Source organism: Jaculus jaculus, chromosome X (genome assembly GCF_020740685.1).
Source record: "Jaculus jaculus isolate mJacJac1 chromosome X, mJacJac1.mat.Y.cur, whole genome shotgun sequence".
Lineage (NCBI taxonomy): Eukaryota > Metazoa > Chordata > Mammalia > Rodentia > Dipodidae > Jaculus > Jaculus jaculus.
Genome location: NC_059125.1, coordinates 151361397 through 151375055, shown reverse-complemented (window position 1 = coordinate 151375055; position 13659 = coordinate 151361397). Strand labels below are relative to the sequence as shown.

Below are 13659 nucleotides of genomic sequence, written 5' to 3'. Positions count from 1 at the left end.
GGTTAAGGCACTTTCTGTGAAGCCTAAGGATCCAGGTTCAATTCCCCAGTACCTACGTAAGCCAGATGCACAAAGTGGCACATGTATCTTGAGTTTGTTTGCAGTGGTTGGAGGCTCTGGCATACCCATTCTTTCTCTCAAATAACATATATATATATATATATATATATATATATATATATATATATATATGTATGTATGTATGTATGTATGTATGTATGTATAAAGTTAAACATGGAATCATCACAGGATCCCACACCCCACAGCATGTTATGTATCAGTTGTATCAGTTCCCAAAGTACTTGAAAGATGGACCTCAAAGAGTTATGTGAACACCCATTATGTCCCAAAGGTGGGAGCAACCCAAGTATGCATCTTTGACTGGGTGGATAAACACAGTGTTGATGGACTATTATCCAGCCTTTAAAAGGAAGGGAAGGCTGGCACCTGGTATTGCCTGGATGACCTTTCAGGTCATGATACTCAGTGACATGAGCCAGTCACAAAGGGACAAATACCACTGTCGTTCTGCTTCTAGGAGAAACCTTATACAGGAATTTTGTAGCCATATTCACAGACGGACAACAGAATTGTGGAATCTGGGGAGTGGGAAGGGGGAGTGGGGAGTTAATGGTGAATGGGCACAGCATTTCAGTTTTCAAGATGAAAAACATGGTGGAAACAGTACTCACACATGGTTGAGGGGCTGGGGATGGGGCTCAGCAGCAGAACACCTGCCTACCATCACATACAAGGCTCTGGGTTCCATCCTTCGACCCTAAAAAGGCTGAGTTGTTCAGTTTCATCCTTTGTTTATTTTACCACAATCAAAAGCCCCCAAGGAGTGTGCAAGCATACTGGGTCCTAGAGGTAGATTTGGTGTGCTGTTGTGACTTAATTGAGGACACTGGCTGGGACATTCATGGCAGGCCTGTTCAGGACAAGCCAGCCCTAGGAAGCTCCTGAGGGTAGGGTACCTCTTGCCCAAGGGCATGCCGGCGCCGTTTCACATAGATTCCAGCAAGGCTGCAGTGAGGAGGAGGCCCTGGCTGTGGCTTCTGCCCTGCCTCAGTGGCACACATGCATCTCTGTTTGGTTCCATATGAGAAATCACCAAATAAAATCACACACATTACCCAGAACAGGATTGTAGGAGCCTTTCATTTGTTTTATACACAGAAATCTTGGTCTATTCTTTAAATTAGGAAATTCAACTACAGACTGAATTATTATGCATCTGTGGTCTTCCTCATTAAGATTTTTGTTCATCGTTATAACAGGCAGATAAAAACGTAAAACATATTTATTAACTGAACACAGTTGACCAAGCCATTCCATATGATATAATGCTTTATAAAGAGAAGCTTCCCGATGAGCCAGGCCCCTTGGCCTGAAGACTGTACAAGAACCAGGACAGAAGATGTGAGTTCCCAGCGCCTTCTCTGAACCCCACAGCTCAGCACAAAGGCAGCGCGGGCATCACACAGTCAACACTGACGTCAGGCAACTTTACACAGCAGCAGTGAGGGTTGGCTTTTTAATATATAGTGGCCATTTGCTCTATCGTTGTAGACAGAGGACACAAGAAGCCCATGAGCGTAGCTGGATGCAGCTGACCTGCTTAGACTGCAGCCCTCTATGTTTGATTTCTTATTGAAGAACAAAGACCCTCAACAAACTGAGTTGCCCTTTGTTGTGGTGGTTTGAACAAGGACATCAGGGAACAATTTACAAATGGGTAACATTCTCAATGTGCCCTTTAGAAAAAAGGGATGGCTTTAAGTGACCTGTAGCTGGCATTTTAAAGTGATTTTTTCTCTCCTAACCAAAATTCTTTTGCCCGAGATTTGACTACTCCTGCTCAGGGGTGACATGGCATTGATGGGACCAGTGGATGGAACACTTTTCCATTTGGCTCTCTGTAGATGCTGGGGAGCTGAGGCAAGCCTGCTGTGGAGGGTTAATGCAGGATGGGGTGGGATGGGCACAGCTCCTGGGGGTACTAAGTAGCCTCTTCCCTGTCCTCAACCTGCGTCCCTCAGCTGAGCCTCACGCCCAAGTGACAGGTATGTGTGCAAATGGAGTGAGACCCAAGCCACCTCTTTGTAAATCATGATACCCAGAAGTTCAGAAAGTGAGGGAACCTAATGGGCAAAATGCTGCCCACTTCACCAGACTTAGGACCTGGGGACACGGAAGAGGGTCGGCCCACCACTGAGAAGACTTATCAGCCCCGGGACTCTCTGCCTCCCGCTGTCACGTGTTTGGGGAAAGCTGCGGCTCCATACACAGAATGCCCACACAGCCAGGACAAGTTCCCGGGGGAATGGTCTTGGGAGTCCCAGACCTGGCCCCTTGTGGCTGGCTGACTAGCCTTGCCTGCCTGGGTGGGGCACAAGCCCTGCTGGCCACATGCTTGGTCCCCGTAGGCCCAGAAAAGCCACTGGCATGATGAGAGTGATGACAACAGCAATAAAATCCCGTTTCTCCAAGAGATCTTGCTTCTCCGCCACGGCCTTGTTAGGTTGCAGTTGTCCCGTGGGTGTGAAGGTGGGGCTGGAAGCATGCTTCGGTGGGTGGCATTCCCCGAGCTCTGGCAGACGCTGGGGTGGTCAGTCCAGCAGGCGCTCACTGTCATTTGTCCAAGCATGGAGCGTGAGGGTAGAGGAGCTGGCGGGGATGTGTTTGAACACTGCCCTCAGTCAGCCTCTGTTGAGCTCAGGCTACTGCAGCTGTTCCTGCCACTAGGTCACACGGGGAGGGGGCTGTCGTAGGACCCACACCTCACGCACAGTACTTCATGCTCTTAAAGTGGGGATGTGCACAAAGCAAGCCGCCAGCCAGGGTGCAGGAGTTGGAACTGAAGTGGAAGGAAGCCCAAACTAAAACTTGCCTTGCTGCCTGCAGGAAGGGACCATTCTCATCAACGCTTTGGTATTTTCCTTTTAAATTAAAAAAAAAAAAAATGCCACGGAAAGGTCTTTCTCCTCTATAGGCAGGGGTCTCAAAGTGCAAATGTTCCAAGGGTAAGGCCTCCAGGCCCCACGCAGCACTCTCCAGACCTCCTCCTCTCGGATCTCAGCAGGCCAGGCAGGGATGGGAGCTTGGGGAGGGCAGTATAGTAACTGAGATGATGTTGCAGCCTCGGTCCCTGGAAAGAACCTCGCTACATTCGGTACTGAAATTTCAAAAGGAAACTGCCTGCTAAGAGGAATGGAAATCTCATGCCAACAAATAGTTCCTTATTCTTTAAATATGCATCTAAATACGCATCTTGCCATATATATGTATATGCATAGACACACACATACATATAGACACATACGCACATCCATGCGGGCCGCAGATGGATCTAGAGTGCTCTGGATGGGGAGGTCCTCTGTGGGTGCAGGTGGCTCCCTCCGGTGGCCTGCTTGGACAGTAGCCTCCTTCCTGGCTTTGGTGCCTGTGTTTTGATCTGATTTCTCCCAAGTGGGGTGCAGCAAAGCTCCCAAGAGGCCCCACCAGCCCTCATCTCGCTGCATAGCCTAAATGGTGCACACACAATAGAACTAGGGTGTTTCCAAAAGAAGCGTCGGTAGAAAAAAGAAAAGGTGAGGAGCACAGCTTTTCTCACTCCTTTCTCCTTCTTGCCACTGGTTGAAGGGTCTCTCCCTCCTCCTCCGCCTCCTCCTCCTGGGTCTCAAGTGAGAAGCCTGGTGGGCTGCGCCCTTATTGGATGTATTTTGTCTCTCATAAAGACCATGTACGAAAAGTCTTCAGCCTCCTTAGTTATTTCCCTCTTTGGCAGGTGTATGGGTTCCCCTGTGTATGTGTGACTGTGTGTATGTTCAAGTGTGCCTGTGTGCGTGCGTGCGTGCGTGTGTGTGGGTGTGTGCGCGCGCGCGTACACATGAGCTAAGACATGTTCAGGTTAGAGGGACGTCTCCATGCTGTGGAGCGGGCTCCCAGGCCTGGGAGAGAACGCTGAAGAGGTAGCTGACTTGGTGGCATGCGTGGTCAGGTAGACGCCGCTGTCTATGGCATTGTTGTTCTGGTTGGGGGGCGGGGGGGGGCGGGGCCCTCAGGCGCTCCTCATTCTCATCCACATCTGTGTCATCGATGAGCGGGATGTTGTGGGTGTAGTCATTGATCAGAAACTCGGGCGTTGCCATGAAGTTATGGATGCAGCTCTTGGATTCTGGTTTCTCTAGGCCTTCGTAGAGCGAGCTACGGAATGCTTTCACCACCCGGATCTGCAGCGGAGGGTGGGGAGAAGGCCCAGGTGGAAGTGGGGAAGGCAGGAAGGGAAGGGAAGAGAGAAAAATGAGGAGAGGAGAGGAAAGGAGAGGAGGCAGTCAGTGGCTAGCTGATACTGGTCCAGTTGTGCCCACATCAATGGCTGACACGTTGCATGATGAATGTTCACACACTGGGGGCTGATCGGTAATGGGGTAGCTCTGCTGGGCTCTACAAAGGGTCTGCAGGTCTGGGCCTTTGTCTTGGAAACATGGCTGATGTGGGTGGCTATTCTGGACCACTGGGTTCTGGTATGCAGCCTTTCTGAGTCTTGACCTGGGAGCAAGACAGGCTTGGGTGTCACTTGTGGGTCTTGGCTCATATTGACTTCCGTCTTGGTAGAAAAGAAATGTACAGAGCTTCTCTGGGGACCTCACCACCAGCCACTTCTTTATCTGAATCTTATTCCATCATTTATTTCTGGAAACTTTTCAAGGTTCCCTAGTATTGTTCCTACCTGTCCCTGTTCTACTTTATTAACTGGTTGGTCCCTAGATCTGAGGTACCATATCTCTACCTCTACCTCATCCCAAGTGCAGAGGCTCATTTAGAAACTGTGGCCCAGATCTCTAGTCCACACCAGGGGACCAAGACTGAAAATGGCCACCCTTGCTTGGATTTGCACAATGTCAAGCCTGTCCCTGTCCAGCTGCCTCATAGTCTCTATAGCCTTGCACCATAGCTACACATATGTGATTGGCTCTGATTGCATGCTTGGGGCCCTTAGTGGCCCTCTGGATCTGCTGCTCAGCCTTTCTCCCCCCTGGTCTACCCTCCTGTTATTCCTCTTCCTTCTCTTGCCCCCAGTTTCCACTTGGACACCCTGGATTTGCCTTATCCTACACATTCCTTGCCCATCTCACTCATTTCTAGTCTTTAGATCAACATAACTTCCTTCAGGAGAGAGCTTCGGACCATGTTCCAGACCCCCCCACACACCACCGTGACCATCTGCCCCCAGCTCAGTCTATATGTAGGTCGGTGCTTGAGGACTTGAGAGCTAGCTTCTCCTCCTCTGGCTTTTCCACCTTCGCTTACACAGAGACTCAAGCTTTATAAGTCACAGAATGGCTGCCTGTCTCGTTTCTCCCTGCCCACCGTCCAGCTTGGGCTCCTTCCTGTTTCTAGAAGCCAGGGGCTGAAGTGTAGGCCTCTGATAGATGTCACACAAGTCAGTGTCAGCGTAGCTAGCTGTCCATGCCTACTTTACATACTGCAAATGCAAAGCCAGCATTGATATCCCCCACATAGTGTGGGGCAGTGACCGGATGGACGTGCTACACATTCTAATGCCATTTTCAGGTCCAAGGAGCTAGGATTTGGCATTCTTGATTTAGATAAGTTATCTACAAAGTATGGCCAGAAGGTGAACTGTGGCCCTTTGTTTCTTTTGTAAATAAAGTTTTATTGGCAAGGTGCCATGCCCATTCATCTATGTACTGTCCAAGGCTGTTCTCAAGCTACAAGGGAAGGGTTGTGTAGTTGCGACAGAGACCTGGCCGGAAAAGTGAAATATGTTTACTCACTGGCCCTTTATAGGAGCAGTTGACAATGAATCATCCTGGTTTCAATGAGTTCCTTTCAGCCCTCCGGTCTGTACCACGGGACTGACAACTCAGCCAGGTCAAGCACAGTACCCCTAAATCAGTTTACAAAGGCAAACCTCCCTGTCTTTGGAGTGCAAAAAAGCAAGCTCTATAAAATTGGAGTTTTCTAAGCCCACACCTGAAATCCAATTAGGATTTTTCTCTGGACTTGGTGAAGCCATATCTGTCAGATTGCAAATGGCCAGCTGTTCTTTCTCAGTCCATTATTACAGACTCGTTGCTGAAATGAGGTCGATGCAGGAATTGAGAGCCATCCACATTGTAAATGAGAACAGAATTCACTTTTCATAGCCAACTCAGATGTTGCTCATTAGTTTTTTAGTGTGGGACTGGAACGCTGACACGGGGGACATCACCTACTCCAGCTGTCGGCCACACCCATCAAGTGATAGAATAGAGAATGAACTGTACATTGTTGCCCTTAACCCTGAGGCTGTGTTCAGTAAGTTTGCCAGCAATGCCCAGGTGACTTTGGTCACACCATCCTTCTTGGTGAGCCAGTGTCCCTCATTTGAATGCCAGTCACGTAATCAGGCCAGACCCCTGCTCCAGCCTCCTCACAGATGTTGCTGCACCTGGCTGAACTCCAAAGTCCTTTCCTACAGAGGGAAACCGCGGCCTCTGAGCAGTCCTCACATCCCACCCCCTGCCTCTGCTCCTCCAGCTGCTCTGGCCCTTCCTGGCGGGCTCTTCCTGGCACTTCTCCCTTCTGCCAGAGCTGGGCACAGAATGCCCGATCCACCAACACTGGGGTCCATATGCCTGCCAGGTGTGAATGAGCCAAGCCGACCTGGTTGAGAGGCCCACATGCCACCGACAGGGGTCAGCTTTGCTGTGGCTTCTTTCTTCCCTGCATTCGAATCTGGGGCTGGCACAAAGCGGTGCGGTACTGACCTATGACGGGGCATTGGGAGCAACCCGAAGGCTGAAGGGCTCAGGAGCCCGGTTCAATAGAAAGCAGCAAGAGTCTGTAGGAGTGACAAGGGCGGGAGGGGACAGGAACAAGGCTCATGCTAGGTGCCTGCGAACCTATCTGTGGCCCTAGGCTTCCTTCATCCAGGTCTGGAATTTGGTGTTCCCAGCTAAGGCTGCGTGGAGCCTGTTTCCCAGCCCAGCCCAGCCCACAGCTGCCCTTGACCTTTCCTCAACTTCCTGCCTGGTATTTTCCCTGCATTCGCTGCTTCTCCATCTCTGCCTTCCCCAGGGCCTTTGCGCCCTTCGAGGCCCATCAGATCACATAGATGCTATTGGTATCATGGGCACCACATGTAGCCAGAACACTTTTCCACCTTGACAGACTGGCCCTTTCTCACACTCACTCTCATCCTCTCCTCAGTGGCCCAGAGCTCTGGCAAAACCCCCAAAACACCTCAACCTCAAGTCCACCTGCCCTAGATGTTTCCCTGTGGGTGCACCCAGTGGGCCCTAACTCCAAACCATCTCACCAGAGTACCTCCTGGTCTTCACTGCTGCCTCTCAGGGCTGATGATCTTGTCTGCCTGATTTCCATCTTGCCTCTGTGCCTGACTCATAGCTCCTGACTAAGGGTTTGGTGACTCAGGATTCCCAGGCTCTTTTCACTGAGTCAGACCCTGTTACTTCCCCACCTGACTACATTCTTGTGAGTGATGGAACTGGTCTGGGAACACTGAACTATCCCACAGTTCATTTGCCTGTAGGATAACTCAGTTTTTGAGACAAGGTCTTGCTATGTAGCTCAGGCTGATCTCGAACTCGAGATCTTCCTGTCTTCACCATCTGGGTGTTGGGATGACAGGCACATGTCAGATCATTTTTAAATCAAAGCAGTCCTTCAGGAAAGATGAGTTCTAGGCTACGGTTAAGGCTTCTGGGAAGACCAAGGGGTAGGGCTGGAACGTGTGTGTGACTTTTCATGGCCTAAGTGAAGCGATGTGGCTCACGGCCCTCAACCCACTCAAGGGTGTCATTCATGCCATCTCTTTCACCCATATCCAGGCCGTTTGCTTGTCTTGGCTTCTCCCCACCACAGGTCTCACAGACACCTCCAGCTGCTGCCCCACTTTGTATGCACCCTGTGATGAACGGCAGCCCCGAGGACACTATTGGCTGCCATGACCCCAGCAGAGCACTTGATGCTTCCCTAACTTCCCTTCAGCTCCTCCCCAGCCACTTTCCATCCATCTGACCAACCCTGATGTCTGACAAGAACTGCCGTAGTCTGTGGCCTTCCGCGGCACCTGCTTGCTAGCTGCTCTCCCCGCTCTGGCTCCAGACACGGGGGTTTGAGTCATGATCATCCCCAGCCCTGGACAATGTCACCACTCTCCTCAGAAGACATCCAGAATCGGCCACTTCACCCCCTCCACTGTCACCACCACCATGACACCTGGCCGCTTACTGCTTTGCTTCCCTCTCAGACCTCACAGTCTGTCCTCACCACGGCAGCTCAGCGTTCCTTTCTAGCAACAGCGTTCGTCACAGAGGACGACCTCAAGTCCTCAAGTCCCCACCTAGGCCTCTCTCACTCTTTCCCTTTTACCGCCTCCAGCCTCTGCTACATTCTTGCCTCAGGGCCTTGACTTCTAGAAAGGCTCTTCCTCAGAGAGCCTCTGGGCTCCCTGCCCCCTCTCCTCAGTGACCCCAGTACCCTTCTACCTGTGTGAGCTTCCCATTGTTCTCTCTTCTGTTTTTCTGTGGCAGCCAAGCTCTCCCTCCCCCTCGAGACAGGCCTTTACATGTGACATTCACTGATGGCCCCAGTGTCCAGTGAGCTGGTCACACCCAGCAGGCCTCAGTGAGTGAGTGAGTGAGTGTAACATGCTTGCTCCCAGCTCCTTTCGAGGCTCTCCACACACTTTGTTTTAACCAGTTAGGTGGAGCTGTTCTGGAACATTCCAGACCCCTAATCCCTGCTAGGTCGAGACTCCTGCCCTAAGTGGTTCTAAGTGATTTCCATCCCCCACACCCACCCGTGGCTGCCATTTTTTCTTTTCAATCAGAACTCAGTGAGGTGTTCCCTAACCACCTGGGTTTCCTCAGGAGGCTTGTGACCATCTGTACTCACTCCTTTCTCTGCTCATCAGCTGCCACCCAGAGGAGACTCTTGGTATCTCTGTGTGGCTCAGACAGCTGGGCATGCGGGTCATGGGGTACCAGCTACTGATCTGGTGCAGGGACTCTATGAGCCTCCCTCCCTTTCCTAGCAGGGATACTGCAGACCAAGTCCTCTCTCCAAAGCTGCAGCATGAGGAAGGCGGGGATGCCCTGAAGGATGGATGCCCTCAGCTCTCTTGAGCCACACAGGACCTTGCCTACGTCATCCAGTGTGGGGAGTTGCAGAGCGGGGATGGGCTGCAGATGCAGGATGGAGCGTAGGGACAGAAGCTGGGGAAAAAAATGAAGGGCCCAAGGGAAGGCTCACCCCATTAAACAGAATGCAAAAAGGACATGAAAGAAGGAAAATGTGAGACCAAAGGCTCTGCGGCTCCTCATCCCTTCCTTCCCATTCCTCAGGCAGCAGGCCTGGAGTTCTCTGTGTTCTATGCCCAGTCTCATGGAGCTCCGACTCCTTCCTCTTCTTCCCACTGCTCTGTACCAACTACTGGTCTAGAATCGTCTTTGGCTGGAGGGGCCTGTCTGCTACCGTGGCGTTTTGGGCTCAGAAAGGCTGGAAACTGAAGAGAGTCTGGCCATAGCCTCACTGCTCCATACAGGAAGCAACAAGGGGAGGCCCCACCCTCATCAGCTCACAGGGTGGTCCTTTTACCAAGGGATGACAGTAGCAACTAATGCCATGATTTCAGGTGTGCTGGCAAGCCGACACAACGTAGTCGCTAAGTTTTCCTGCATGCACGCACTGCCCAGGACCATGCCAGCTCAGATTTGGGCTCCTGACAGCGGTAACCAAGCCCAGACTTTTCAGATGGTGAGGCCAAGACCACAGGACGAAGGCCCACGGGTCCCCTTGTCTGGCTTCAACGCTGGCTGACTACACCCCATGTTCTCTCAGCTGCTAGCTCAAGCTGCCGACCCGGAGGAGCTCAAACTAGGGCTTGTGGGGTCTTCCCTAGGCTATGTTCTGTTGTATGCCTTAGGGATTCCCTGGAAGCTTGTTCCCCTGTGGTTTAGCCTGTGGTTCCAGGCTTGAGACGGAGTGGGGCCCCTACTAGGGAACTAATGCTTTCCCAACATGGAGGCAGAAACCCAAGTGGGGAGATTCGTCTCAGCACCAATAAACTCCTTGACAATGGAGCAATCTGTAGCAAACAAGACTGTTTTCACTTTGGTGGGGCCTTCTGTAAGAGTGTGATAAACAGGCTCCACCCTGGGCTCTGGAAGGGTCCCATTGGGTAAAGGGTTTTCATGTTGCAAAAAAAAAAAAAAAAAGCCCATTAAAATAATGCAACTGCTATAATTGGTTTCCACAGGGTTTGTCAGAACTGAAGACCTTGAGGAAGGACCCCACCCGCCCCCTCCCCACTGGCCACCTGGGGCTGAAACCTACCAGCCACCACGCCCCTTCGCTGGCCACCTCATAGATGACTGCAACAGTAACCATTTTGAGCCCAGAGGCCCAGGGCTGCTGCTGAAAGGACGAGCTGAACTTGGCTGCTAGAGTGAATTGCTGGGGAGAACAGACTTTGGGTACCTGGCTAGAGAGGGTTTAGGGTGTGTCTGTGTGTGCCCCTGGGAAACAGACACAAAAGGACTGGGCCACTGGGGCGCACAGAGAGGCCTGGCCTTCCCAAAGATCCAGGAGGGAGATGCACACAGTGCTTGGGGCTGGCTGATTGGTTAGCAAAACTGGGTGACTGTGACACCCTCTCTCCAGCCACACTTTGAGGATCTTAATAAACACTGAGAGAGTGAAGTTGGACTTCCAGCAGCCCCAATGCTTAAGTGTGAGGCTGGGGTGGGAAGAGATTCCACAGCCCATTGTTTCCTGAGCCATCCACACAGGCTGGCCTAAAGGTCGTGGCCCAGGTCACAAGAAATGAGGTGGCAGCCATGAGGGGGAAGACTCGACATCCTGGGCCTGGAGATTATGAATGAGATGGCTCTGATGGGGTAGCCTCAAGGCTGGCAGGGGAGAAATGGCCGAGTGGGGTGAACCATACAGAGGCTAACCTGGAATGAGCAGTTGGGAGGTCATGGTCATCTTGGTCTGTGTGCAAAGAAGGATGTGGGGATGTGAGACGCTCCTGAGTCCAGAAGTAGCAGAGGGGTGTGTGTGTGTGTGTGTGTGTGTGTGTGTGTGTGCACGCGCGCGTGTTAGTGTGGAAGGCTAGAAAGGATGAAGAGGGTGCACCAAGTTCCAAGGGTCCTGATCTCAGTCTCCCTCTGGCTTGGAAAATGTCCTCTGGCTACCTCTTACATTCGCCCTGGAGGTAGATACCGAGTAAGTGGCCTTTATCCCCAGAGAGCCAGAGGCCTTTTGTGGGAATGCCTTTCAACAGGAAGCCCCTCCAGTGTCCTGGGAGATGCAGGCACAGTCTTGTGGTCCCTGCAGGGTGAAAGGCAGACTGGCCTGGAGCAAGTGAAAAGAATGGAAAATTCCTCTTGTGTGGGACTGTGGCTTCTGGGGCTAGTCAGGGCAGCTGTGGCCAAAACACCTTGCACAATGCTGCGTGTCGTCCAGAGGAGTTCCATCAGCAGCTCTAGTCATCCAGAAAGGTCCAAGGAGATGGGCAGGGAGAGCTAGTGTCCACTCTGCCAGACCTGGCTACCTATAGGGCCCTAAGTAGGTCCTGGCCCTTGCACGGGCCTACCTTTTCCCAATTTATAAGGATATGGGGCACAGTGATTTGTGGGCGCTACCAAAACCCAGAGGTTAGGCTCCGAGTTCTAAATGGACTTGCCGCATTGCAATGAACGTAGGAAGCAGTCTTGGCCAGTGACTCCGGGAAGCAAAGCAAGTGCCCCCTGGAGTTTCCAGGTGCCCCAACCGGCATCTGCCTCCCCAGGGAGGGTTTTGCTTTTGAGGTGTGGCCTACTCGGTCAATTGGGCCATCAGGACCCTTGTTTTCACACCAGAGCCCTCAGAAGGCCCTGATGCCTACCCATCGCCTCTTGTTTAGGCCTCCCCTCAAATGGCTCGTGGACAGTATGGGGGGAGTGTCTCTTCCACTGTACTTACCAGGCACTGCTGGGCTCTGGAGATGGAAAGGGGGGGCAGATGGCCATGGAAGGAAGGATGGAGGGAAAGAAGGTTCTGGGAGCCAAAGAAGACAAGAGCAAGAGGCTACCCTTAGGGAGGAATGGCGAGGGAGTGAAGAGACAGACCAGGAGAGGCTGCGGAGCCAGCTGGCTACAGAGGCTGCAGGGAGGCCCAAGGCCAGAGCTGTGGAGAAGGCTTGAAGGGTACATGGAGGAAGGCTTTGTCAGCTGTCCCTTAAGGCAGTAAGGCCGTAGATGGGCAGATGGACAGACAGACAGGAGGTGCAGAGAGACACGGCAAAGAAAAAAGTGGAGGAAGTCAGTGGGGACGGGGAAGAAGGGAATGGGCAGTTTTGAGTGTATTCCTGGGCATGCCAATCCACTCTAAGCCTTGTTCCCAGGAAAGTCATGGACCCTCACCAGACAGAGCCTCTTGCCAGCTTCTCTGGGTGGAGTGGCCACAAGTTCCAGTCCCCTCTGGGTCCCATTTTGGTGTGCCAGGAGAGTTGGCTGCATTCTAGGCCAATGGTGATGTGTGTGGGCTAATGTCTGTGACCCAGATGGATCTGGGGACGTATGAGCGGGGAGTGCAGGTGCGTGTGGCCTGTGGTTTGGAGAAGGGGGGTGTGCACACATACGCTGGTGCTCTTCCTGGTGGGGGGAGGGGCTTGTCCTTGCCTCAAAGGGCACAGTGGCCCGAAAGGACAGCTTAAGCAAGAGGAGGGGTGTCCCCCCAACCGGGGAACTCTCACCAGTTCCTAAAAAAAAAGAACAGAAAGAAATCAAGCCAAAAGAAACTTGAAGAGTCTGTGATGGGAAAAAGGCATAGTTAAGGGCTCCCGTCAGCGTGGGAGAGGCGTGCTCGCGAAGGGAGCTGCGAGGGGGCTCACTGGAAGGAAAGGAAAGAGATAGCATTGAACCATACTGGCAGGGGCTTGGGCCCATACTTGGAGCTTACTGTTTGTGCCTGGGTAGGAATGAGGGTACCCCTGTGATTCCCTGCATTCTCTCCTGTTGGGGGGCACTGTAAGGTGGCTGGTTCAGCAGTCTAGCCGCCTCTCCTTTGTCTTTGTCAAATGCTATGAGCAATTATGGAAGCTTCTATCTATGCAGGACAGTCCCTGAGTTCTGTTTAAAGTGGGAGCTTTGCACTGACACATCCTGGATTCGCTGAGGAGGGAGCAGGAGGAGAGCACCGGCTCAGGCTTTTTCTGAAAGAGCAAGGTGCTCGGGGAAGGGCACACAGAGCAGCTCCGGTTCTCGGGGTGCCTTCGGCAGCTCCTGGCTTGGGGTGGGGCCTATAGGGCAGGCAGCAGCTGCACAGGAGCTCTTGGCCACCACTGAGCCCACCCAGGGACTGGTGACAGCGGAATCCTCTGGAAGTCACCTCAAGGAGAATGCTGAATGCATTCCCTGAGGAGGTGGGCTGGATGCTTGGGCTGCAATGATGCCCCATCATGGGCCTCTGCCTGCCCTAGGAGGGCGGCCCTGGCTTGTGGGCTACGCTGACACCCACTCTAGCACGCAGAGCAAGTCCCCAGCCTGACACCAGACACCACTTGGAAGAGGCCCACGTTCATGGGCCCATGCGGACAAGTTCAAGAAAAGAAAACCAATGGTAGCAGGAGCCCTGAAC

At 52.5% G+C, this 13659-nt stretch overlaps 1 protein-coding gene across 1 annotated transcript in view; it reads right to left on the bottom strand.

The window, feature by feature from the left end:
• Positions 1-1142: 1142 nt before the first annotated feature.
• The window catches only part of Atp2b3 (ATPase plasma membrane Ca2+ transporting 3), a 75538-nt gene continuing 63021 nt past the window's right edge, over positions 1143-13659 (bottom strand). The window contains 2 exon segments of the mRNA XM_045140703.1: positions 1143-4054; positions 4056-4235. Of these exon segments, the coding sequence (XP_044996638.1) occupies positions 3914-4054; positions 4056-4235 (321 nt within the window). The 3' untranslated portion in view covers positions 1143-3913.